Source organism: Mercenaria mercenaria, chromosome 13 (genome assembly GCF_021730395.1).
Source record: "Mercenaria mercenaria strain notata chromosome 13, MADL_Memer_1, whole genome shotgun sequence".
NCBI lineage: Eukaryota > Metazoa > Mollusca > Bivalvia > Venerida > Veneridae > Mercenaria > Mercenaria mercenaria.
The window spans coordinates 56,329,405-56,357,290 of NC_069373.1; the positions used below are offsets into that span (position 1 = coordinate 56,329,405).

A 27,886-nucleotide genomic window follows, 5' to 3' on the forward strand; every position below is an offset into this window, starting at 1 on the left:
AGGCTATGTACTGGTAAGGAAGACTTACGTACTTGGCTCCTTTTTCACCAGAAGGCTAGCCAGCGGTGAAGGCTGAAAGCGGAAGGTGACAAGCACACAACACACAGCACACCACACTTGACGCTTCAGCAGACCAGTTCCACACAACGCTTCATGCATTACTGACTGTTTTAAGTCAGCCTAGTCCTAAAATGCTTTAACGTTCAAACAACCTTGTTTTGTTAACAAAGTAATAAATCTGCTGTATGATATTTGTTTTAGGTGCGCTGTAAGAGAGGCTTCTGGGAATTTTGACGACCTCCAGGATGAGTTAAAAAGCTGGGTTTAATTTGAAAATCAATGTACAGGATAATAAACAAGGATAAATATGAAACAGGGAATAACACGTGCCAAAAACGCAGCACTCACAGCACGCAGATGTGAACACTGCCAACACACACACTCACATTCAAAGCAAACACAAGGACAAAACGAACAAATAAAGGAACACACAGTGGGGCACCGCCTTGGAACGGTCCGTGGCTAAAACCGGTTTATGGTGCGCACCCAACCTTACTCTTACCCCCATCCTGTTCCAACGTCACGGGACAGTGTAAATTAAAGTAATCCCCGCCAGGTGAATCTCTAACACACGCAATGGAAACAAAAGGCATGACATGTAAAACACAAAATTGCTCCTGTATAATTAAACAAGGCAGTCTGAAAGACAGCTAAATCCCCCGCCACTGCTATGGATAGTGAAAGGGTAAACCTTTGATTTAAGCTGTGACCTTGACCTTGAACTGACATGGCTGACTCATGAATTCTGCACAATGTCTTGATGAGGTGATCACTTGACCCAAGTTTCATGAAAATCCCTCAAGGGGTTTAGGAGATACAGAGCTGAAACCTTTGACCTTCAGTTGTGACCTTGACCTTGAGTTGACATGGCTGACTCATGAGTTCTTGATGAAGTGATCATTTGACCCAAGTTTGATGAAAATCCTTCAAGGGGTTTAGGAGATACAGAGTGGACACAAAATGGAAGGCTCAAACCTTCGACCCTTAGTTGTGACCTTGACCTTGAGCTGGCATGGTTGACTCATAATTTCTGCACATCGTTTTGATGAGGTAATCATTTTACCCAAGTTTTATAAAATTCCTTCAAGGGGTTTAGGAGATATAGAGCGGACACAAAATGAAAGGCTCAAACCTTTGACCTTCAGTTGTGACCTTGCCTTGAGCCGACATGGCTGACTCATAAGTTCTGCACATCGCCTTGATGAGGTGATCGTTTGACCCAAGTTTGATGAAAATCCTTCAAGGGGTTTAGGAGATATGGACCGGACACGATTTTGTTACGGACGGAAGGACGGACGCAGACCATTCCTATAATCCCTCCGCCACGGCGGGGGGGATTAATAAAAAGCAAACCTCAAGAACCAAATACATATGTACTCCGACCAGAGCATCAAAAGAAACACCATCAAGGGTCCGACGAAAAAGGCCAGAAGACAGAAATCAAAACAGTACAGTCCTGGTGGGATTTAAAACTGCTTATCACAGAGCCTTCCCCCTCTTCCGCCAGACACAATCAAAGAGGGAAGCGTAACGGGCTGAACACTCAACATGCGGTGTGTCTCAAAACAGTTGGGTCGTAACCTCTTTCAATAATTCAAAAAAGTTCTATTATCTTACCAAATACAGTTGGAAAATTACCATGACCCAAAACCTTTCGAAGTTTGTAAACCACATCCCCATAAAAATCGGGTTTTGAAATACCTTCTCGTAGAAGTGTCTTTAAATTACTACTGTATATTATATTTTTGAATGTTAGTCTTTTTCTTCGCGGATTTGCAATAGTATTCATTTTGTATTGAACTTCAATACAACATTGAAAATGGTTGCCTCTCTCTTTAGTAATTTGATCTTTCAAAACATTTCTTTTTCCATAGGTTTGAATTAAATTCTTGTATTATAGAATATAGACTATAACGTGCCCTATATAGATATCTACATAAAGGATATTTCATAATACTTACATGTTGGTATCAAAACTCATGGACATTTTTTTAAAAATAATAATGATGGTAATGCAGATAAAAATTACCCATGTTTTAGGGAAACAAATACTAAAATGATTAAGGGTGTACGAGCGTTTTCTTTCAGGATATCCGCCGTTTTGAACAGTGTTTCTTTGAATATTTCTTTCTTACGAACTTAATGCTGAAGATAAATGCTATATCATCAAAATATGTATACCATTTAACCAAACAGGTCCTACTTGTTGCGAAAAAAAAAATCACCCTTATTTCTGGCCGGCACTTGCATAATGCATACTGGGGTAGGGGTCGGTAATTTTGGATTTCTATTTACGTAGATCAAGTTCGGTTAAATGATAAGCTACAGTTGAAATAAAAGTTTTCAACATATCATTTTGTATTATCTAAAAATCTCACAATTCATCATTTATTTTTGGAAGCGTTTTTTTTCTAAATACAGTGTATATCTCTTAGATGCAAGGTGACCCCAACTTTCTTTTTATTTTGAAGCATTCTTGTGTGTCATTAAAATAGCAAAGTATTTTAAAAATTTAATATATATTATTTTTTTGTAGATTAAAATAAGTTTTTTTTTTCCATTGAAAAAGTGGGTGGGGTAATTATGTCAACGTGAAGAGAATGAAAGAGATTTGTTAGTGACATTTATGCTTATGTAATACTGATATCACCATATATTTATATTAACCTGTAAGACCTGAAATCCTTAAAGTATTAAGCGGGATATATGTTTTTAAAGTACAACCATTTTTCAGTTTTACTTAATTTAATAAATGTTTTAACAGTGGGTGAAGAAAATGCCGTATAAAATAAAACGAGTGCGGTCACCTGTTCTTTTTCTACTCTTATTTGTGTTAGAAACTCATTTTCTTCAAGTTCACAGAGTATGAAATAATTCTTAACTGTAAACCATTGGTCCTACACCCTTAATGAAATAAATAATAGTTACAGAATTACATATATATACATACGACTTTTGTCCATGTATATTGATTTTGTTTTTTGTTTTTGGCACGTCTGTAGTGGGATTGGTGCTTTGATTATTGGATATTAATATTGTTTATTTATATTTGTAAAAGTCCCTTATCCAAGACAACACGTCATCTATTGTTTTGTCGAAATTTTAACCACCTCTGACCCCACTCTTACTTTTAGGAAGCGACTCAACCAACCTGATCGCTATTTCTCTCAAACTACTATATTACATGACTCTTTACATAATTCCCGGTCAACAGTTTGTATTATTTACCCTGGTTCCTTTCAAGGTACTAGGCTTGTCTGGGAAGTGATACTATAGACGTCTTCTAATTTTAGGAGGAATGAAAAGTTGTTAAGCTATATATTTTTAATGACTTCCGTATCTTATCACACTCGCCAAGGTTAGTAAGACAGGATCTTTTATACAATAATTATGTAATTTTGCTATATCATTACTCGTTACCTATTATTGACGCCCCTAGAAATCTTTAACTCAAATGGATTTTCTGTGACATTTCCTTGTTTGCCAAGTAACAAAATGCGGAGTAAATAAATGAATAAAAGATTAAATCCAAGTTTCGTCACGTAGGACCTAGTTTGTACAGATTAGACTTTGAAATACAGGAAATCTCATGACAATGGGTATTTCTGAGAAAATCTGTCCACAATTCGGGTTAGTTCCATGTCCTAGATCGAGAAATTTTCCTACTTTCTTCGAGATAAAATCGAAGTGAATATATAATCAGTTTTGTTTTTATGCGTCAAAAATAGCAGAAGCAGTTGGGGATAATTACTGAAGAACATTGAAAAAAAAGCAGCATTTTTTTACCAGAAAAAGTAGCGCAAAACAACAAGAGCTGTTTGAGGACAGAAACGCTTGACTTTCATCAGCCATGTCTTTTAAGAAAGTAAAATCAAGGAATACAAAAGTCGAAAAGGGTTTTCATTTTGTACAAATGCAAAACTGAGTTATGGAACATATACAATGCACGCCAGATCATCACACAGTGAACAGGTTTGTAAAGTTTCAATCCAATTCCATCAGTGAGTACTAAGACGTGGGTTATTAGATACCAGCTTACATAAAAAAAACGCAATGGAGGTATAACTTGTAAAAATGTAAAGTGAAATTTTGAATTTCATGTCAGATGATCACAGTGAACAAGTAGTGAATTTTCAACCCATTCCCATAAGTGGGTACTGAGATACCAGTTTACACACAAAAAACTTCAGACGTCGGCAAATGAATGAGTGCAACAGCTCTACCTATTCTTCGAAAACTGCATCCTCGTGTATTATGGGAACAAAATGTTCAGCAGTTGTCGCAGATCTATTTTGTACTGTTACGAAAGAAATTTAAATTGATACGCATGCATACTTTATTAATGCATTTAATAACTTATCACGCTATCTAGATGTTAATAGTAAGATGGATAATCTGCTTGATATTCGCTCAACTGGTTGAAACTATTTATCCCGGCTTCTCCTTTCAATTAAAATAAATAATTCAGATAATGTTGCTTCTTGTTTTGGAAATACATCTCCTCACTTAAGTACATACTAAAATTATTGATAAGATACATGACTGTTCATTTCCCTCATCTATATGGGAATGTAACTCGCACAACATCTCATAGGATACTAAATATTCCTTAATTGGAATTGATTTTTAAATGTCATAGAAATCTGGAGCCACTTCTGCGGGAAAAGTTTTGTTTAAACCTGACCTTTATGAGTGTGTTATTTACAAACTCTTTCAGTTTCTGAGTCATGGAAATTAACAGTGTTTGAGAAGAATATTTGCAGTTCATGGTACTGAGACACACTGCATGTTTGGTGTTAGGCCCTTTTACAGTTTGAACGCTATGCTTTTTCTTTGATTGTGTCTGACGAGACAGGTTGAAGACTCCAAGAAGCATACTGGGTCTGAGCTGCTTTGATATTTGTCTTCTGGCTTGTCTCATCGGGCCCTTGATGGTATTTCTCGTTAATCTGGTTTCTGCAAAGGCACCGAATATTTGGTTCTTAACGTTTTCTTTGATATATTTTATATGAGTACTTGGTGTTTTAAATATTGTGTTTCTAGTTACAAATACGTATGCAGGGCTTCACCTGGCTGGGATCTCTTTTTCTGCACTGTCCTGTAACTTTGGTGGAATGTTTTTGAAATAAAGTGTGAGGGTCTCTGTAATACCCCAGTCACACATACGGCGCGGATAGCTACGTCTAGCTACGGATAGAAACGTAGTAATCCGTATCGATATGTATCGATCCGTACCTGAGCCGTACCTTAAAGTAGTAAACCGTATCAGTCCGTACCAGTCCGTACGGCTCAGGTACGGATCAATACGGATTACTACGTTTCTATCCGTAGCTAAACGTAGCTATCCGCGCCGTATGTGTGACTGGGGTATAAGGCACAATTAACTGGTTAATTGGGTTTCTGTAAAGCACAATTAACTGGTGAATTGTTTTTTAGGCACAACCACCCGGCCAAAACCCACCACTGGTGCCACTGACCAATCCAAGGCGATGCTCCACTATTTTCCTTAATTTGTGAGGTTTTTACCTGCTCTATTGCTTTGTTTATATCTATGTGTATATATTTATCGTATATGCATACATATGATTCAGAAGTAATGTCACTGGTTCCATTGTATATTTATTAATCCTTATACTATCAAGATGCACGCTAATTCAATGATGATTACACGAATGGATTTTACTTTCTATCGTTCCTTCATTTTAAATAAAAAGCACCCGATGACTCTGTGATAAAGAGGAGATGAATAAAGACCATCATCAGTTTATAAATAACATACTTAAATGTTCGAAATCACGATGATACGAATCTACGTTTTTCAGCAGTCAACCTGAAAACTATAGTGGCAAGATATCGATGTCAAGTTTGGGTCCACTTTGGGGGTTCGTATTACATGGAGGTAAATCCATAACAAACATTCTTTTCGGAGGATTATAGGGTCTTTCTCTACGTAATAATTCGAGTAAGGTTCACACAGTTACCTTTTGGCTATTACAGAGGCACAGAGTTATATGCGAAAAAAGATCATATTTCAATCAGAAATCTCACGTATGGCAATCCCTTGAACTTTCATCTTAAGGGGTTGGGGGAGGAATGTTAAACCAGTTTAGTGAGTTAGGTGTCTTGAAATTTCGCTTCTCCTGTATAAAATGCCTGAAATTGTAAAATGAATATTTCAATAATGTAATTCCTACGATGTTAGAAAAGCTGAGATAAATGTCCAATACCGACGCTGATGAAAAGGAAAAAAATACTTTAGACAATTGTATTCCGTCACTAATATTCTTGACTATTTCCTCGTGTTTTAAAGTTTAAACATTTTCTTTGTAAAGGACAGACCGCCATGTCGTTTTCATTGCATAGACATGCAGTTATGATCTATACCCCTGCACTTTACTGGCGTGTCATTGGCTTTAACTTGGCACCTTAAATATCGTATGTAAGCGTTCTTTGAAAATTAAGTGCTACGTATCGAATTCTTCATTTATCTTACGCACAGAACAATTCAATAACACAAAAGCAAATTAAAAAAAAGAAAAGAAAATCAAGTGGAACTTCTTATAAAGAGCTTATGTATTTGACAGTTCCGAGGCGGTGACCTACCGTGTTTCTTGTTCATGTATGATTGTTTTGGGTTTAACGCCGTTTTTCAACAGTATTTCAGTCATATAATGGCGGGCAGTAACCCTAACCAGTGTTCCTGGATTCTGTACCAGTACAAACCTGTTCTCCGCAAAGGTAACTACCAACTTTTCCACATGAATTATCAGAGGTGGAGGACGATTGATTTCAGACACAATGTCTTTTATCAAATAGTCACGGAGAACATACGTCCCGCCCGAGGATCGAAAACGCGATCCCGCAGACCAACGCTCTCCCTACTGAGCTAAGCGGACGGGCTCATGTATGGTTGTGTTCGTTACTTTTATGTTACTATTATTACTTTTATGTTACTATTATTGCATTTATTTGTGTTAATGTGTGCTGTGTACGTGTATACATTTTACACATACACCAATCACCATCTCAAAATTACATGCTCTCTGCAAAGATGTAGCTTCAGGTGACACTAATACGGTATATACTTTGTTGCAACGTCCTAGTTTTACAAACCAGGAAACTGAAGAATCACGTAGACGTTTATTATCAACTTAAACTTTGATCAAAGTTCAACAATGATTTTCGTGCAATTATAAGTTCTTTTAAACATGATAGTTTATTATGGTAAAATAGTCCGATCATATTTACTTCAGGTTTAGTTTCTAGGACATGACAAGTCTACTTGATCTCTGTTTCCATTGTAATGATTAGCTAGTCGTCAATAAACCAAGAGTATCGTTCATTCATTTAAAATATTCGTGTGACTAATACAGGAAGTTGCAGATATACAATGTTTCTACTGGTCAACTAAGGCACAATCATTATAAATGATTAAGCGACTGTAGAAGAACTAATACACATCACATGACTAAACTTGTTTTAAAAAGTTACATAATGATCAAAACATGTATGGACCTAATTGCAACATTATTATCGTCTTATGATCGCCTATTGTAACAGACATTATGTTGATCAATTTGACGATTATTGCAACTATAATTGTGCTATTATGCTCCGCTTCGAAAAGCGATAATGTCGGTCGCGTCGGGCCCTCTGCCGGTAGAGCGAACGGTTTCCGCTTAATAGATTGAGGAACATTAAAACTTGGTAGCATGATTGGGCTTCTGAAGTAGATGGCCCTATTGCTTTTTGGGGTCATTAGGTTAAGGTCAAAGTGGCCTGAACTTGTCCGCTCAATAACTTGAGAACCACTAGAAATCAAAGCCTTCAAACTTGATAGCATGATTTGGTTTATGAAGTATTTTTATGGGGCCAGCAAGTCAAAGGTTAAAGTTACAGAGACCTGAACTTTGGAAAAGGTCTCCACTCAATAACTTAAGAACCACTTGACACAGAACCTTCGAACTTGATAGCATGATTGGGCTTATAAAGGATATGATCCCTATTGTTTGGGGTCAATAATTTAATGTTCAAGGTCAAAAAGACCTGAATCTTTGAGACAGTTTCAACTCAATAACTCAAGAACCATTTTGCAAGAATCGTCAAACTTGACAGCATGAAGTAAATTATATTTATTGAATTTTAAAGCTCCCCATTGGTGTTTTTGCCACTGACTGTTCTAAAGCGGTGCCCCACTGTGTTCCTTTATTCATACGTTTTGACTCGTGTGTTTGCTTTGTATGCGAGTGTGTGTTTTGGCAGTATGCACATCTGCGTTTTTGGAACGTGGCATTCCTTGTTTGATATTTATCCTTGTTTTTTTTTTGTGAGTGGGGGGGGGGGGGGGGGGGGGGGGGGGGGGGTAGTAGGTGCAAGGTCAAGGTTATAGTGGACTGAAAGTGGAACAACCCATCGGGGGCATACATGTTTTACAAACACAAACAGCTCTTGCTGAGTCATAATTATTATTATTTTTTTTATTAAAGTAATAGCAGCAGCTGTAGTGGTGATGGTTGTGGTTGCAGTAGCAGTAGCATGCTCCGTATTCACTTTGAAACTTCTAGCACGTAGGGATTATAATTTTATCATACGTGAAGGTAAGGTCTAAGTTGTAAATGTAACTTCAAGATGAACAGAAAATGTATAAGATATTAGTTCCCTACTTGTTGAAAACCAGTTTCGGGGATTATAGGAATGCGCTTTTCTGTCCGTCATTCCGTCCGTCCTTCTGTCCGTCCGCAATTTCGTGTCCGGATCATAACTCTGTCATCCATGAAGGGATTTTAATATTACTTAGCACAAATGTTCCCCATGATGAGACAACGTGTCATGCGCAAAACCCGGATCCCTAGCTCAAAGGTCAAGGTCACAATTGGAGATCAAAGGTCAATAGGTTTTTTTCCTGTCCGGACCAGAACTTTTTCATCCATCAAGGGATTTTAATATTGCTTTGCATAAATGTTCCCCATGATGAGACGACGTGTCATGCGCCCAGAACCCTAGCTTAAAGGTCAGGGTCACACTTGGAGATCAAAGGCCAATGGGACATTTTTCCTGTCCGGTGTATTACTTTGTCATGCAAAACAGGATTTAAATATTACTTGGCACAAATATTCACTATTATGAAACGGAGTGTCATGCACAAGAATCTGGTCCCTAGGTCGAAGGTCAAGGTCACACATAGAAGACAAAGGTCAGATACAAGAATGACTTTGTCTGGAACATTTCTTCTTCATGCATGGAGGCATTTTGATGTAACTTGGCCTAAATGTTCACTACCATTTTGCACATTTTATCGAGTTTTTTCTCACTATCTTTCGTTGAGTGATGAACTTTGTTCCTGGAGAAAATCTCTACAAAAGAGTGTAGAATCTTCCTCAAGGTTCAGTGAGTGGTTTAAACTATTACGTTGACAAATATTTACACTTTGATATTGTTTTCTGCAATAATTATGGTATTTTTTTTTCACCATTTCCGTCTTGATAAAAATCTTGCACGCCAAAAAAGGGGATTAAAAATGTAGGTAAACCTGACATATTCCTTGATTTTCAAAGACATCTATTGATTGTTATGACTGAAGTGTATTGCATATAAATACGGTTTCTAAAGACCTTGACCGTTGATATATACCACAATTCTAACTGAAAGCAGAAAAAGCCTAGTCAATGCTCCTGATAATGTTATAAAAAGCTAAAGGTCCATACTTAATGACACTGACGATGAGAAATGCGTTTACCAAAATAAATGAATGATGTGTATACGTACCCCCTAGAATTGCATCGTTTTTAAATGATTAAAAGTTTGAACAATATTTATTACACTTACATGAAAAATTATTAATATACTACAATTAAATGATCATCATTTTTATGCTTCCCTTAAAAAAAATCATTTTATCAATCAACTTCCTTATGATAAATTAACGTTCAGGGCATGCACAAAAATACCTGTTTTATATCGGTCAACGAACAATGCTCTTGTTTGATTTGATTCAGGAAATTACGTGCAACATTGATATCGCTGTTGAAGTATACATTAAGACATTTGTACTTAAAGGCGCTACATTGTAAATGCATTTTATAGCGGCAAAACCACAATGTCGTGAAAAAATTGTAGCTTTCTTACTTTTTAATGGCCGGGACTATATTACTGGCCTTTTGTAGTTTAAATTGAAAAGAAAAAACCTTTTCTTTCTTGCTAGTCGAGTTCATTTGAAGCAGATACGATGGCCATTTTGCCTTTAAGAGGGTCTTTCTTGTAATTCTTATGAAGAAATAGTTAGCGTAAATACCAGAACCTAGTTCTGGATGTAAAATCTAATCATCCTTTTATTACATACACATACTTGTATGATACAATTTTAACTGACATATCGTGCTACAGACACACGGCAATACAATATGACATCAAGACATTATCCCGTCACATTGTTGTCCGTCGTATCGCGTTTTTGCATTGCACTGTCGCGATGACACTTCGCATTGTCTTGAATCGCTCTCTAAGTGCGACAGACGACATTACAACTGGCACGAATAGGACTCTATAGTTAACCGCTGAAAAGAAACGTCATCAAAGGTGAATAGTACAGGTCAATAAGGCTTTAATATCTGTATTTCATTATTTGCACACAATGATACTCTTCTGGTATTTTTATCACTAAGGATAACATGGTGTAATAGCCATATTGCATATCTTGTAACTGGATGATAATATTTAAATGAAATTTGGTCACTTTAAAGACATTCACAATTAAAAAAAATTCACCGAGAGATTTTTCAGATTGTATCATTTTTGGGGGAGATAATCGGTATTGCAGTTAACATTGATGCCTATGGGAAATATAAAGTTTCTTTGATTATGAGAATCTGAACTTGAGTTTGGAGAAAATTTTGCGGTAGAAAGCTGCATTATATGATTCTGATACAAATATTAAAAAGAAATCTAAAATTCCCGTAGGGAAAAGGAGAGAATCATATTTATTTTTTAGTTTTCAGGGGAGATAACTCATGAAAAACCAAAATTAACAGGGGAGGTAATCTAAAGGAAAATTTTGTGAACTTCTGTCACTATATAACTTGTCAATATGCACCTTATTTCTATCGTTTGACACTTTTAAAGCTTAAATTATCAAGTTGTATGTACGCTTTTGGTGAAATTGAGGCCTATTACACCATGTTTTCCTTAAAGCTGTATTGGACAGCGGACAATGTTCTAGTGTAGAACAACTGAACAAGGAAATCGCGTGCAAAACTCGTATCAGTCTTTATCAGATACGCCACGTTTACCTAATCGTTTAAAAAGACCATTTATTTATCTTTGAAAAAACTTTGATACATTACTTACTCTTCTTATATACTGGTAGCAAAACTCAGATGTTAAATTTTGACATTTTTGTCATAATGTTGTTAAGGCAGCGATCAGTGATTTAGACAAAAAGACTAGAACGGTTACTGAATAATAGAATCTGTAAGAAGATCTTTTGGAAGAACCAAGTAAAATAATAGCAGACTCGGTTTGATTGAGTATGTTCATGAGAGGTAGTGGAAAGTGCAACACCCCTCACACGCCCTCAAGCACCGGCTTAAGCGGAACTCTATTACCCTTGAACATCGAGTGGACTCCATGATCCGAAAGGACCAGAAAATATAACGACACGGAAAGTCAAAGAATTACAGATATATTTATGTAAATAATTCTGTCTATGTTTTTTCTTTATTTCGTGACGGTCTATGCTTTTTCTTTATTTCGTGACGGCAAGATATAATTACAGGTATAAAGATTTTATTCCTCTTATATTATTTTTGATTTTTACATCCTGGTTTATGTTGAATGTGTTATATGTAAGTTGATATGTCTGCATCATCCTGACAAATTGATGACAATCATGCATCAGCGAGGTACAATAATAGTCATAGTTCATACTTCCGCCTGATTGGACATCTATAGTATCAGTATCACTTCCTGCAAAGGCTTGGTGCTTTAACAAATGATATTGGTAAAGCCCCTTATCCGAAACAACACATAACCTATTGTTTTGTCAAAATTTTCATTTACTGGGAAGCTTTCTTGACTCGTTATATCAGCCTCCGGCAAATAATCAAACAGTTCTATAATTCAACAATGGTTTGGTTTTCAGTAAACAACAACAAAAACTCTTTGAATAAAATAACAAAAGGATTACTAATGACGTGCCGGTCAACAGTCCTTCGAAAGTAACAAGCTCGTCTGGGAAGTGATACTATTGCAATCTTCTAATGATAAATCATATATATTTAATGAGTTCCGTATTTTACCCCAATCCTACCCCCACTTGCCAAGGAAACTTGCCAAGGTTAGTCAGACACGATCTTTTTAAAACAGAACTTTGTAATTTTACCATATTATTATTCCTTATTTATCATTGACGCCCTTGATATCTTAAACATACTTGGATTTTCTCTGACATTTCCTTGTTTGTCAAGTAACAAATGCGGAATAAACGAAAAAAAGTGATAAAGATTGTGTCACGTAAGAACTAGTTTTGTACACGTTTAAACTTCGATTTATTTGTTGGGTTTAACGTCGCACCGACACAATTTGATGTCATATTGCGACTTTCATCACGGGCAGGCATTTTGGTAGAACCTAAGACATTCCGTACGCCAGCTCCAGCTCAAATGAAGAATTCAACGCCGAATGAGGCTTGAACCCACATAGGTGAGGGTCCAGTGATTCGCAGTCAGCGACTTTGACCACTTGGCCGGCTACGGAGGCCCCGGTTTAGACTTCAAAGTTAATTCTTTGAAATACCGGAAATCCCATGACTGAGGATATGTGAAAAACGGTCTCCAATTAAAATTGGTTCCATGTCCAAGATTGAAACATTTTTTTCTACTTTCTTCGAGGTAAAATTGAAATGATTATATTATAAGTTATAATTTCATGCTTCAAAAACTGCAAAAGCAGTTAGGGATAACAATGGACGTTGAAACAATGCATTCTTTTACTAGAAAACGTAGATGTTTAGACATGTCAATAGATATGTTACGGAAACGCACGATAATTAGCTGTTTTTACTATTTTTTACACTGAAAATTGAAAAGCGTTTGTAACACTTTACTCGAGGTACACTGCCTTAATTTAAAATATCTATATTATTAACGATCGTTAGATACATGTATTGGTAAAGACAGCTGCTGCGGCGGCCCGGGTTCGATTCCCGACGCGGGCATCTTGTTTTCTTTTTTGATTTAACATTTTTAAGATAGTTTAGAAACAAAAACTCATAATATGGCCAAACTTCAATATTACAGACAAGATAATTTTAGCCAAATCTAAAGGTCAGTGCCTTTAAAGTTAAAACTAGTTTCTGTGTTAAGGTCAGACCGCATTGTTGTTTACATTGTATTGACATGCAGTTATGACATGGATCCATGCACTCTATTTCACGTCATCGGCTTTAATTTGGCGCCTAAAATATTGCATATAAATAACAAAAGATAAGCCTTCTGTGCATATTATTTGCTACGTAGCAAATTCGTCGTTTATTTTGCGCACTAACGACAGAACACTCTGAATAAAATTACAAGTAAACTTTCAGATATGCAAAAAGGGTGAACAGTCTTTACAAAGAGCTTTTGTCATTGACAATTCAAAGGCGGTGCCCTGCAGTGTTCCTTCTTCAAAGTGTTTGGGTTTGTTACTATTACGTTATTGTTTACTGCATTCGTTTGTGTCAATGTATACATTTTACATTGTGTACGTGTCTACATTTACACATACGCCTTTCAACAATTGACCAGTTGTATTGGTAGCTTTTACTCCTTTTTAGCGCATTTGCTTGTAAACAGGGGTAAAACGACAACTCGCATTTTGGGGTTTGCAAGTAGGCGGTTCTTCCTGCTTTCGGTTTCTAAACAGTGGTTCAGTGCAGGCTACGGCTTCAGTTGATGCGCTTTTTCTTTAATGCACGACATTCGACCCTACATTTCGTTGAGTATTTCAATATATTGATGAAGCATGATGTATAAATCCATCTATAAAGTTTATAAAACATCTCAAAATTACTTGTTGAGCAATTCGGACGATGGCGATTATGTTTTTCTTCATGATCCATTGTTATTACTATCGTTTTCAGTAAGTAATACTAGTTTAATAGTTTTCTTACTTTAAAAGAAAGATATGTTTACACATATTAAAGAATTCCCCAAGCACCAAATAAAATTAAGTCATGCACGAAATAGAAATTATAAAATCCTGAATAGATGACTGTTGTCGCAAAAGAAATAAAGGAAGTTTTTAAAACTCCTTAGTTTGTGAAGTGCGCTTGTTTTGTTTCCAAGAAAAAGTATAAATAATCAGACTAGGTCCTCTCGCTTCCTGTATATACTTTACTATTTCGTTGAATTTTTGCTGACTAGCGGACTATTTCGCGGATCATAATCGTAAAATCAGGACATCCTCCGCTGCACTTGTTACACTTCCTATTTATTCATATATGGAATGACCATAAAGTATATATACAATACTTGAACTTAGTAACTTCCTTATAGATCAGTCAACGGTTTGTGGAAAATCCGGGATTCGTGTTCCGGGCGGCCGATTTCAGTCTGTCAAAACTTTCGATTTTCAATATCCTTGATAGTGTAGATTCGGATACTTTCGCGAGTAAATAGGCATCCGACCTCGCGCTGGTAAGATTCGCACTTCGTATCTGATTATAATTTTCGTGATAATGCTGCTTTAAGGAAGTACTAAACCATAAAATTAGTATGTGCTCATGTCCAACGATCAACTTGAGTTAGTTAATGTCGATGTTATAACAGCTTTTTGCGTATTTCCTTAAAATCTATACTGACTATTTCTATTAAGAATGGCAATACAACAACAAAAACGTTATAGAAAAAAACAGTTTAAAGCATTAAATGGGTAAACGTTTGGGGTAATTTTCTCTAAGATGTAAATATTTTCACACCCAGCCTTTTGAGTTGCATAAGCTGATTTCAATCTCTTGAGTCGGAGCCAATAAAGCATGTAAAGTCTATTGAAGTCACTACAGCTACAGATTATAAATAAAATTATGTATTTCAATGAAAACTGAACAAGAAATATCTTTAAAAATGATGGTCGGCGAATTGTAATAAGGAAAGAAGTTTATGAATTTTTCATCTAACATTCATCTTTCATCTAACATTTTTCAAATTGCAAAACTAAACACCGCACTTTAACAATTTAAATGGTTCTCTTTTCATTTTTCGCAAAGGTTTCGTAGGGTTGCAATTTTGTTTCGTTTATCCTTAGACGAATAATTACAGCAGTAGTTTGATGAAGATTCATGGAGCGGTTCATGAGGAGAGGTCATTAAACGTGTTTATATTTTTAGCTAAATTGGTCCCTATCCCCATTTGTAACAAAATAGCAGGAGACCTTACGATATTGTTACACATCGAGTTTGATAAAAATCCATTACATATTAGTGGTTAATGCGAAGAAAGGCATATCTACTTTTAGCTATAGTGGTCCCTAATAGGGCCCAAGTTCCTATATAAATAAATTTGGAAGAGGACCTTATAATGATGCTCCAGACCAAGTATGACAAAGATCCACCAAGCTGTTCATGAGACGCTGTATAAAGGCATTTCTAGTTTTAGCTCTAGCAGCCCCTAAAAGGGGTCAAATGTCCCAGCTGAACAAAGTTGGCTGCGGGCCTAATAAAGATGCTACAAATCAAATTTGATTAGAATACATGAGAAAAAATCAATTAAGGGATTTTTTTATTTATTATTTTTATTTATTTCTAAAATAGGCCAACTGATCCCGCTTTAACAAATGCATATTCGCTATTCATGAATCTTTGGACAATGACGTCACACCTATAAAAAAGTGAAGGTCAAGCAAAACATACCATTGTAATTATTTCAATATTTCTGTTTCATAAGCAAAGTTTGACCGTAGTCATATCACATAGATAAACTGTATACAGCATACCTTCATTTCAGTGTAATGAGATTCAGTCATTATATAGCATATATATAATGAAACAGATTTCAACTGAGTTCAATATTTGCATACCATACTAAAGAAAAATATTCATATATAATAAATCAGTTAAATAATTTATAACAAATATATCAAAGCAAACAAGTACTCATTTTAATATGCAATCTGAATAAGTCACAAAAGCAAGAAACCTTTTCATATACAGATGACAATTTTAACAAGGAAAATCTTTTAAAAAGCACTTCTCTACATAAGACTCTTATCACACCCTTATTCATGTGATACGCAGACCGTATTCAGCTCTTTCTTTAGTTTGATATATGTTGGTATTTGAACAGGTTTTTATCATATTTATTAAACTTACTTATCATTTTGAGATATATCAATATTCTTGCTAAATATACTGAGCCAAAGTTAGCTTTAAAACTGTGAACAGCGTCGTTTAGGATAAACGCTTTGTCTACATTTCACTCAGCGTAGCACAATCAACAGAGTGAAAGAAATTGACGCTCTCGTCACTCGTCAATCAGGCAGAGTGTTGCATAAATCTTCCATTTTGATAAATTATCTTTAATGCTTTATCAAGTAGTTTGATTTGCAAACTGAAGTCACGTGGCATAGGTACGAAAACGAATTTAGACGGCGTCGCCGAAAAATACGTGAAGCAAACATATATTAATTACCTGCTAAGTAATTATCTTGTTTACTTGTCAGTTCCATAATGCCGTCACGGTTTCATGTTGGGTGACAAATGTCAAAGGGTGAGAATTGTATCATTCATTACATAATAAGAAGGTTTTCTTTTTTTGCTATTGTGATGTAGGTATTTAACTATTCTTAACTTAAAACCATGTTTCATTTGATTATACTATAGATTTAAAATCCGCTCATGATGGAATGTGGATTGGATTCAACTTATATGTCATCTCTAGCAGAAATAAATTATATATTCATAACTTATATCAAGAACATAACATGCCAGAAATCACCTTATATGACTCAGAGAAGAAAAGCGACCGTAATTCTTCAAAAATGCTTAGAAACCGGCAAGTAATATATACTAACTATAACACAGCAGTACCTCACTATGATTAATCCATCTGCCATATTTTTTTGTATTTTTTTTTATAATTCGTAGTTTTTCACGGTTATTATATTGTTTTAACTTAAAACTTTTAGGTGTATATACATGATATACTGAATACTAAACATTTGTATGATGAAAAATAGATATACACACACGTTGGCAGTTAATTGGTCAAGTATAATTAACATTTGTAACAAAGGATGGTTTTCAGGTGTTTTAGTAATGTAATGTATATACAATAAAACCTCTGGCAAAGACAATCCCCGTTTAAAGACCAATACTGTTGACCTGTATTAACCATCAATGCTAAGACTGAATAGTGCAAATTTATTTGTGCCCATAGATCACTTGCTAACAGAAAAAAGACAACAGTTTTAATTTCCTAAAGGTAGACTTTACAGACAGGATTGACTCTGAAATGATGCTAGAAGTTAAGCTAATACTTTAAGTATTTAAAATCGAATTATAAATTACTTAAATATATTTGTTTGATGTCCATGTTTAATATCAAAGCATTGTGCACAAGTAGTGTAATTTTACTTACTATGTCAATATACCTTGATTACTGCAAAATTTAGAATTCGATCTAAAGAACTTCTTCAGTTTTACAATTCTGAGGACGAGATACAGTTGTTGACCTTACAATTACAGAATATAGTTTGTTTAGAAAGTAGAAAGATAAGTCAAATCAAATTACATCAATATTCGAAATAATCAAATTCAGATAATTTTCCAAGAAATGACTATAAAACAACACATTTATAACTAGAAGATGATTTTATAGAAAAGCGCATGTCTCCCCAAATGCATAGTCATAGATGGTTGGCTGCAAAAGGGGTCAGCTACTTGGCATTCCAATCATCCTATGAAGTTTCAACATTCTGGGTCAAGTGGTTCATAAGTTATTGATCGGAAACCGTTTTCCATGTTCATGCCCTTGTGACCTTGATCTTTGATCGAGTGATCCCAAAAATCAATAAGGGTCATCTTCTTTGCATGTCCAATCACCCTATAAAGTTTCAACATTCTGAGTCAAGTGATTCTCCAATAATTGATAGGAAACCATTTTCCATGTTCATACCTCTGTGACCTTGACCTTAGCTCAAGTGATCCCAAAACCAATAAGGGTCATCTATTCTGTAAGTGCTATCAACCTATGAAGTTTTAAGATTCTAGATTGAATGGTTCTCAATTTATTGATCGGAAACCGTTTTCCATGTTCTGGTCCTTTTGATCTTGACCTTTGATCAAGTGACCTAAAAATTAATTAGGGTCATCTACTCTACACGTTCAATCAAAGTATGAAGTTTCAACATTCTGGGTCGGGTGGTTCTCAAGTTATTGGTCAGAAACGGTTTTCCATGTTCAGGCCCCTGTGACCTTGACCTTTGATCTAGTACTGGTCATTTACTCTGTAAGCCCTATCACCGTATGAAATTTTAAGGTTCTAGGTCAAATGGTTCTACAGTTACTGATAAAAAGAAAGCATGACTGAGAGATGACTCCTGTGACCTTGACCTTTGATGGAGTAACCAAAAAACAATAGGTGTCATTTACTCTGTAAATCCTCTGACCCTGTGAAGTTTGAAGGTTCTAGGTCAAATGGTTCTCAAGTTACCGACAGGAAATTAGTTTTCATATTCTGCCCTCAGTGACCTTGATCTTTGATCAAATGGCCCATACATCAGCAGACGTCATCTACTCCGCATATCCAATCACCCTATGGAATTTCAACATTCTGGGTCAGGTGGTTCTTAAATTATTGATCGGAAATGGTTTTCTGTGTTCAGGCCCTTGTGACCTTGAACTTCAACAGAGTGACTTCAAAATCAATAGGATATAAGTCAACTCTGCATGTCCAATCATCCTACGAAGTTTCAACATTCTAGCTCAAGTGTTTTTCGAGTTATTGATCGGAAATGGTTTTCTAAGTTCAGACCCCTGTGACCTTGACCTATGGTGGAGTGACCCCCAAATACAATAGAGGTGGTCTGCTCTATAGAGCCCTACTATATCCTATGAAGTTTGAAGATTCTAGGTCAAATGATTCTCCAGTTATAGGTCGGAAATGAAGTGTGACGGACGGACAGGGCAACAACAACATGTCTCCCCCAGAGGGGGGAGTGGGGAGAGACATAATTACTTTGAAGTACGTTTATTCCATCAGGAAACTGTTGAGAACCTACCGAAATGATAGTATCTTTTGATCAAATGAATACGTACATTACCTAGATTATTGTATTTTAATTGAATAGACAGTACACCCTTCCCACAAAAAGAAATATTTGTGTTAGATATATATTCACAGCAGTCAATACAATTAAAGAAACTGAAGACATGAAAGTTAATTTCATAATTTAAAAAGAGTAATTTATATTACCCCTGATTGGGGTTTTTATGTATAAATAAAATCAATACCTATATGAGATATTTTGGTTGTTAACTAGAATTGTGTTCATAGGATAAGGATGCCCTCACATACGGCGCCATCCTCTAAATAGCAAAGTATTTATTAAGAAAGTGCCATAATTCTAGAAAAAATACGCACAGAAAAAAAGTTTATCATTAATGGTCATCTTCACATGAAGGTCCCTCAGCTACGAAACTTTCAAACATATCCTTTCAACAGTGTTTTCGGAGATGGACACACAACATTTTTCTCTATATTCTATCAAAGTGGCATAACTGAGGTAAAAATAGTCACAGAAAAAATCCTTCCTTTATGTTCATTTGCACATCAAAGTTGCTCATCTGTGGACGTACGGGCGTACGTACGTACGGAGAGCAACAACGCTATATGCCATCCACATAAATGTGTGGGGGCATGAAAATGTAGTATTTAGATACTATCGATGCAAGATATTTTATTTTACTTTTAGCACCGGCAACACGTTACTCAAAAACATCAAAACTACTTGAATACATTCTTCTACAGGGGCCACTGCTAACTTACAATTTTGATTAGCAAGCTAAATATCAAGCTTCATACAAACATTTTAGATTTTCTGGAATTTGATAATATAGTTACACAACATTTTATTGACGATGCAATTATCATATATTTGTAAAAATATCAACAACAACAACAACAAAAACAACAACATTTATTAGCATAATCGACATATATATGCCTTTGGCTAATGAACAGTATACAGTTCTTTCAAATCATGCGTATAAATAATTTGTAATCAAGATTTCAAACCCTTAACAAATAAATTTCCTTCAAATATTTACATATATTCCATTGGACCTTTTTCTTAGCAGATGACAACAAATTGTCAACCATTTTCAGATTTGGCCACGATGTTTTTGGCAAATATTTTGAACGTAAGTTTTTATATTTAGGACAAGTCAATAACACATGATACTCAGATTCTATAACATTTAAATTACAATTTTGACATATTCTTTGATCCCTAGCTATACCACTATACCTTCCAGTTTCAATAGCTAAGCAATGTGAAGACATTCTAAAACAACTGAGTAATTTTCTTAAGTAATCATTATCAACATTTGTGAGATATGGTTCAAACATAAACAGCATTTTAAATCTTGAATAATATTCTAGTTTTGGCATGTTTGTAATACTACCATGCCATTCCTGTATAAACTGGTCTCTTAACCGTTTTTGTAGCATTGGAAAATAGTTAATATTTGGCGCTATATGGTTCCATAAATATCCATATCCTAATTGTTCTAAAAGAGTTTTAACATATTTGGGCCAGTTTGTACATCGGGGAGAATTGACATTGTTACATTGGTCTCTAAAAATATCAGTCATGATAGAATCTGGATTATTTACAAGCTTTAACCAATATTTTAGAACTCTCTCTTTACACAGTACTGAGAGAGGATACCTTCCAAGTTCCCCCAACACTGCCATATTTGGGGTTTGCATTTTTACACCGGGTATCCTTTTACAAAATTTCATATGAATTCTATCTAAGCAACTTGTATCGTATACGCCCCATACTTCAGCACAATATAATAAAATTGGTTCAACCATACGATCAAAGAGTGTCAATTTAGTCTTAACATCAAATTTTAACCTAGAAAATAGTGAATATAGACCATTAACAGCTTTAAGTGCTTGATCAGACAGTGCCTTAATAGCTTCAGATAAAGCTCCATTACAATTAAATTTCACACCAAGATAGCAAAAAGAGTTCACAGTTTCCACTGGTGTATCATTAATGTACCATTGAAAATCAATATTCTGTTTTCTTTTTCTAAAAATACATATTTTCGTTTTATCAATATTTATCTTAAGCCCCCATTTAACAGAGTAAATATACAAGCTATCTAGCTGTGCCTGGAGACTCTTCTGGTCGGTAGTAAATAGTACCATATCGTCTGCAAACATCAACAAATAAATAGAAAGCTGTTGCAAGTCGTACTCTGTTAATGAGTTAAAATCAAGGTTTGCTGTGACGTCATTTACGAAGAGTATAAAAAGTATTGGCGAGAGTGGTTCCCCTTGTTTTAAGCCAAGCGAAACCTCGAAAAAATCTGAAACATTTGAAAAAACCTTAACACAAGCTGATACATGTTTGTATATTGACTGAAGCATTCTAACCATTTTACTACTGATACCTATTTCAAATAATTTAAACCATAGGGCATTCCTATTAACTGTATCGAACGCCTTTTCATAATCTATAAAAGCACAGTACAACGATCTATTCATAGAAATAATCTTTTGTATAATACTATGAAGAATAAAAACACAATCAGAAGTACTTCTGTTATTTCGAAAACCAAATTGCACATCAGTAAAAGCATTTTGGTGTTCACACCATTTATTCAATCTGTTTCTTAATAACAAAGAAAAAATCTTAGCCATAGTACTTATCAGTGATATTCCTCTGTAATTAGAAGGATCAGATTTATCCCCCTTCTTATGTAGTGGGACAATTATTCCTTTTGTCCATGATATGGGATATACTCCATCATGATAAATTTTATTAAAAATTTTAACCAAATATGGTGTTATAAATTGTTTGGCATCTATAAAAAAATCTGCAACAACAAGATCACATCCTGGAGATTTATTCCTACTTAAAGAAGATATGGTTTTGCTTACTTCTTGTACGTCAAAAGGCTTATCTAAACAATCAATATCAACAGATCGATCCCTTTCGTTTATTATTTGTACATTATCTGAAATAAAACTACTTTCAACAGGTGTATTTAGAATTTTAGAAAAATGATTTCTAAATAATGAAACTTCAACATCGGGATTACTTGTTTTACTTGAATTTCTATACTTGTTTATCTTTTTCCAAAACATTTTCGGTGATTTGCGACTAAGTTCAGAAATGTTGCGCTTTTCCTTTGCAAAAAAGTTGTACTTGGCTTTACGTTTTACATCACAATAATATTTACGACTCTGCAGAAATTCGACAATATTTTCAGAATTTCCACACCTCTTTACTTTCCTTTTGTTATCTAAAAATAAATTTTTAGCCCGTCTGCAATCATCATTAAACCACTCATTTCTTTTTTTAATTTTGTTTGGTTTATAATTTACAGACTTACCAAAAATCTTAAAACAGTTTTGATAAATAGTTTCAGATAACCTTTCTATATTCGAATCAATATTTTCATTATCATTCACAATATTATTCGTTAATCGATCAAAAACCTCTCGATTTTCTTCCAGTGATGCTAATAAATCCATAGACCTTCCAGAATCCCAATATATCTTATCAAATTTAATATGTTCCCTGCTATTCGAGAAAGCTGTTTTCTGACACATGATATTATATGCTATTGGACAATGATCAGAGTATTCCGTCAATTCCATAGTTGTCATATCAGAAATATATTCAAAATTTCTTATATTTGTTAATAAATAATCGACTAGACTAGCCCCGTATCTCTTATTATTTAGACAATAGTAAGTACATTTTCCCGGCTCCAGACGCCCATTTACAATAAGCAGATCGTGTTCTTTACACAATGCAATCAATCTGTGCCCAAAAGAGTTAATACCTTTATCTTGTGAATTTCTAACGGGTATATCAATGTCATTATTTAGCGGTATGTTTACAAATCTGTCTAACCGTAAGTTTTCAACATAATCCTTTAATTCTGCTGTTCGACAGTTCAAGTCCCCAGCAAGAAAGATTTCCCCTTGGGAACTATATTGTAAAATATCTTCACTCAAACATTCAAAGAAGTCATATTCAAACAGACACGATTGTGGAGTTTTATATACAGACGAGTCCTCCGGCGGAATGTACGCAACACCGAAATAAATTACTTTGTCACTATTAGATTGCACACAATTCAACCTAAACCACAAAATACCGTTATTATTAATCTTGACTAATTCAACTTTACCGATCAGTGATTCCTTATAATATACTATGACTCCACCACTACAACGTTTCGCCTTTCTATTTGTTCTCGGTCGTGGACAACTGAAATACTCAAAACCTTTAATTTCAATGTTAGTAACTTTTGAGTGCCAGGTTTCCGTGAAAATTAATATTTCGAACTTAGAAATAAATTGCAAAAAATCATTGTCATTTAATTTGTTCGCTAAACCTTGTACATTCCACTGCAGAAAAGAAATGGACTGTTCATTTTCAGCCTATCCGTCACCATTCACTGTACCGGATGCGATTTCTGTATCCATGACTGCAGCCCCGTTTCCGGCGCGCTCTGCAAATGTACCGTCACTTCCGGTGCGTTGCTGATTGAGTCCTCTGCCCTTGATAATGATCTTGTCATATGACAGTATAGCGTCCATGCCATCCCGCCTAGCCTTAATGAGTTCCGGTACTAATTTGCGGCGTCTCTCTTGTATAGCTTTAGGGTACTGGTCACTAACGCGATATTCGGTGTTTTTGAGCTTTTCTGATGCAGCGTTTCTTATCATTATTTTGTCTGTAAAGTTGTGAAATTTGGCAACTACGGGCCTAGTTTTCTCCGACGAGAATTTTCCGATACGATGAGCGCGATCGATTTTTATTCCATATGTATTTTCCAAACCTAGCGTGTTATTACAGAATTCTTGTATTGCATTTACACAGTTCTCATTTTTGCGAGCCTCAGGAGACACTTCTTCTTTAATTCCGAAAAACAGTAAGTTATCACGCATTGACCTGGCTTGAAGATCTATTACCTCTTCTGTTAATCTTTCATTATCCTGTTTCAACTGCTCATAGTCGAGCGAAATTTTCTCTCTCTGTTTTCTTTCATTTAATATAACTTTGTCAATCTCTTTCTGTCTATTTCCTAGCTCCTCACAAAACTGCGAGTCAAAATTTCTACTGGCCTCAATGTCAATCATTTTTCTTCCTTGATCATGCGACTTTGATTCAAGTTCCAATATACGAATATCAAGCCCTGCAATTCTCTCATTAATTCTCATCACCTGTTCTTCTATTGTGTCTAATTTTGATAACCTTTTATCCATTATTTCAAGTTTATCTAAAACCATTTGGTTATAACTTGGCGGCTGCGGTAATTGCGGCCCTTGTTGCGTTATCTGTGCCTGTGTATTTTGAGGTATTTGTGGACCCATATATTTCTGTGGAGTCTGGTAGCACTGATTTGAATTCATATTGTTCATATTATTCATATTAGAGTTCTGCAACAGTGTGTATTGACTAGACATATTGGGCGGATTATAGTATACCTGTGATCTTTGAACACAATTGGGTGACGAAAATCCCTGACTCGGAGATATATCGCTCATGGCAAATCTTTTTTCTACCTGAATTTCGCTCACCAAATTTGGAGAAGCCTCAGATTTGGTCCTTTTTTGTGATGTTGAGCGTCCCGTACTGGACTTATCTGATTTATTTTTACCCATTTAGTTTCTAGAAACATATCACAGAGTTAATCAATCCATAAGTGCACATTTTACACCAAAACTGACTGTATATATCCATATAAATCCGTTATTTCACTCCTAAAATTATCCAGATTAAAAATCACGTCCACCATTTTTTACGCATGCGCAAAAATAAAAATATCAAAGATCTAATACTCCATAATTTCTGAAAAATGGCCATGCAACTATATAAACAACCTGACATTAACAGTTATCAATTAATAGGTAATTACCAACATTATGAAGCATCCAAACCAAACGTACAGGGTATTTGTAATAAAAATTTGTTTAACCTTTAGCCTTGCGGCAAGTGATTCTGCCTTTGCAACCAGTGCAGACCAAGACCAGCCTGCACTAGTGCAGGCTGATCCGTGCAAGCTGATCATGGTCTGCACCGTTCGCTATTCAGTCAATAAATTTTCAGTGAACACCCCTTCGAAAAATAAATGGTACTGCCCTCATTGAATGATGGACCAGTCCATTTTAGAAATTGAACAAGGTAATGGTTAAGGACACCTACAGAGTTTTGCTGCATACTACATATGTAGCTCTATTACCCTTTTTTCTGTATTTTGATAATTTCATTTCCTTTATAAACAAAAGTAATAATTACTAAACCCTAAGTCTCTTTATTTACTGGAAATGAATTAATGTTGAATTATATCACAGAAACATATGGAAGATCCTTGTATGTTCTAATTAAGCCTTTCTTGAATCAGAGAGTCATGTTGCAAACAACTCCCTGTTACGCCATAGGGTCAATATAACGATACCTCTTTTAAACACTCGAATCAGCCGTAAATTTCGATTAGCCAATGTAAATTGGTGACTCAGACTTGATTTGGAAGTAAATATTTAATGACTTTTTCACTCGGACATTATGTTTTCAAGTTTGATAAGTTGCAAATGAAATATTTCAGATCGATCATTTGGTAAATTATCAACGTAAAATAATCTTGACATCCGGGCAACGAGTATTAATACTGGTTATTACAGTCATCAATACGGCTGAAAGTGGTCATGGGCATAATATTTAATTATTTTGTTAATAAGTGTTTTCTCTATTTATCATTCAAGATTATTAAAATTTCAGCAAGGTCTGATTCATGTATTTTTATCAGTAGATTCCACCATCACGAGTTCATAGTAAACTAGAACAGTTATATTTAGTTCTAGTGGGTTCATTACGGAATGAGACGCTTATTTTTATCTCAATTACAGGTCAATGTACGGTTAACTATCAATGACAAATCGGTCTTTCTGAAAGTTCTCAGATTTTATGGGTTTTTGTTTTTTTTTGCAATCAGGCGATTTTTATTCAAACTGTGTGATTCTTTTGTCTTTATCTGCTAATTTATCTGGGTTCAAAACACGTGATTGATTTTATATATCGTAAAAGCAAACACGTTAAACAAAAAAGAAACAAAAAAAAAAAAAACGTCGTGAAAGAAAATAATAAATATATTGATAGATTCAAGCACCACTCAATAAGCTAGCCAGTTGAGGCGCACTATTGTAGAATAACCGGTCTTCCGCCCCTTTAATGATGAGGCTCAACAATTAACGGGAATGGATTTTCGGCTTAACAGCGAGGTTCAACAACCAGCGGGAATGGTTTGTCGGCCTATTGGCGAGGCTCAAACACCAACAGGAATGGATTGTCAGTCTAACGGTGAGGCATACCTACTAACGGGAATGGATTAATTGGCCTAACGGCGAGGCCAAACAACCAACGGGAATTGATTGTCGGCTTAATGGCGAGGCACAGCAATCGACGGTAATGGGTTATCGACCGAACGGCGAGATTCAACAACCAGAGGAAATGGATTGTCGGCCTTATGACGAGGCCCAGCAACTAACGGGAATGGATTGTCGGTCTAATAACGAGACTCGACAACCGGCAGTTATGGATTATCGGCCGAACGGCGAGATTCAACAATCAACGGGAATGAATTGTCGGCCTAACGGCGAGGCTCAATAACCAACGATAATGGAATGTCAGCATTATGGCAAGGTTCAACAACCAACTGGATTGTGAGCATAACAGCGAGGCTCAACAACCAACATGAATGGATTGTGAGCATAACGGCTCGGCTCGGCTCAACAACCAATGCGAATGGATTGTGAGAATAACGGCGAGGCTCAACAACCAACTTGAATGGATTTTGAGCATAACGGCGAGACTCAACAACAGTCGGGAATGGATTATCAGCCTTACGGTGAGGCTAACAACCGACTGGGAATTGATAGTTCGTCTTCATTAAAAATCAGTAATCATGGAAAAAATAATGACTACAGGCGACAAATATAAAACAGTCAAAACTGGAATATTATAGAATATATTACGAAAAATCAAACCTTAAAAAGTTTCTATTTCGACAGGTGTTGAAAACGTATGCGAAGGTAATTAGTCGTAACATTAATAGTTATTCTTTTCTGTTGCCAATGCCTTTGAACAAACTGAAAATAAAATCATAATTCTCCATTATTATTAATTTATATTGAAAAAAAAAATCAAAATAAATCAGAATTTTCCATTATATTGAATAAAACAAGATTTAGCTTACCAAAAGGTTCCTTCCAGCGCAAATAAAATATTCTTTTTAAGGGATATTGTTTTAGCATAATGTTACAAATGTTTAATGATGCAATGAGAAAAAATATATTCTGTCATTTTTGGTGCAAACTTAACTATTTAAGAACTATTCTAAGTATTAACGGTTTTATCATAATCCAAAGTTGTTTTTTATTATAAGCAAGTGCAGTACATTTTATGCTATTTGGAAGCATTTGTCTTGCAGTCTGTATTTCAATTCCGGATGTTTTCATCGCAGTCACGCAACTACACCAGTGAGTACCTGCACACTTAACACAAAGAAATTGCATACATGCATTTACGATTGCATACATGCATT

The 27,886-nt window shown here is 35.3% G+C and overlaps 1 protein-coding gene across 1 annotated transcript; it reads right to left on the bottom strand.

Annotated features, from left to right (window-relative positions):
• Window positions 1-20,414: 20,414 nt before the first annotated feature.
• Window positions 20,415-23,689, bottom strand: LOC128547948 (uncharacterized). Its single transcript, XM_053521903.1, has 2 exons — window positions 22,209-23,689; window positions 20,415-21,634 (listed from the first exon to the last, which is right to left on the bottom strand). Exons 1-2 carry the CDS (start codon window positions 22,938-22,940, stop codon window positions 21,608-21,610), a joined length of 759 nt encoding a protein of 252 aa, XP_053377878.1. The 5' UTR covers window positions 22,941-23,689; the 3' UTR covers window positions 20,415-21,607.
• Between the last annotated feature and the right edge of the window lie 4,197 nt (window positions 23,690-27,886).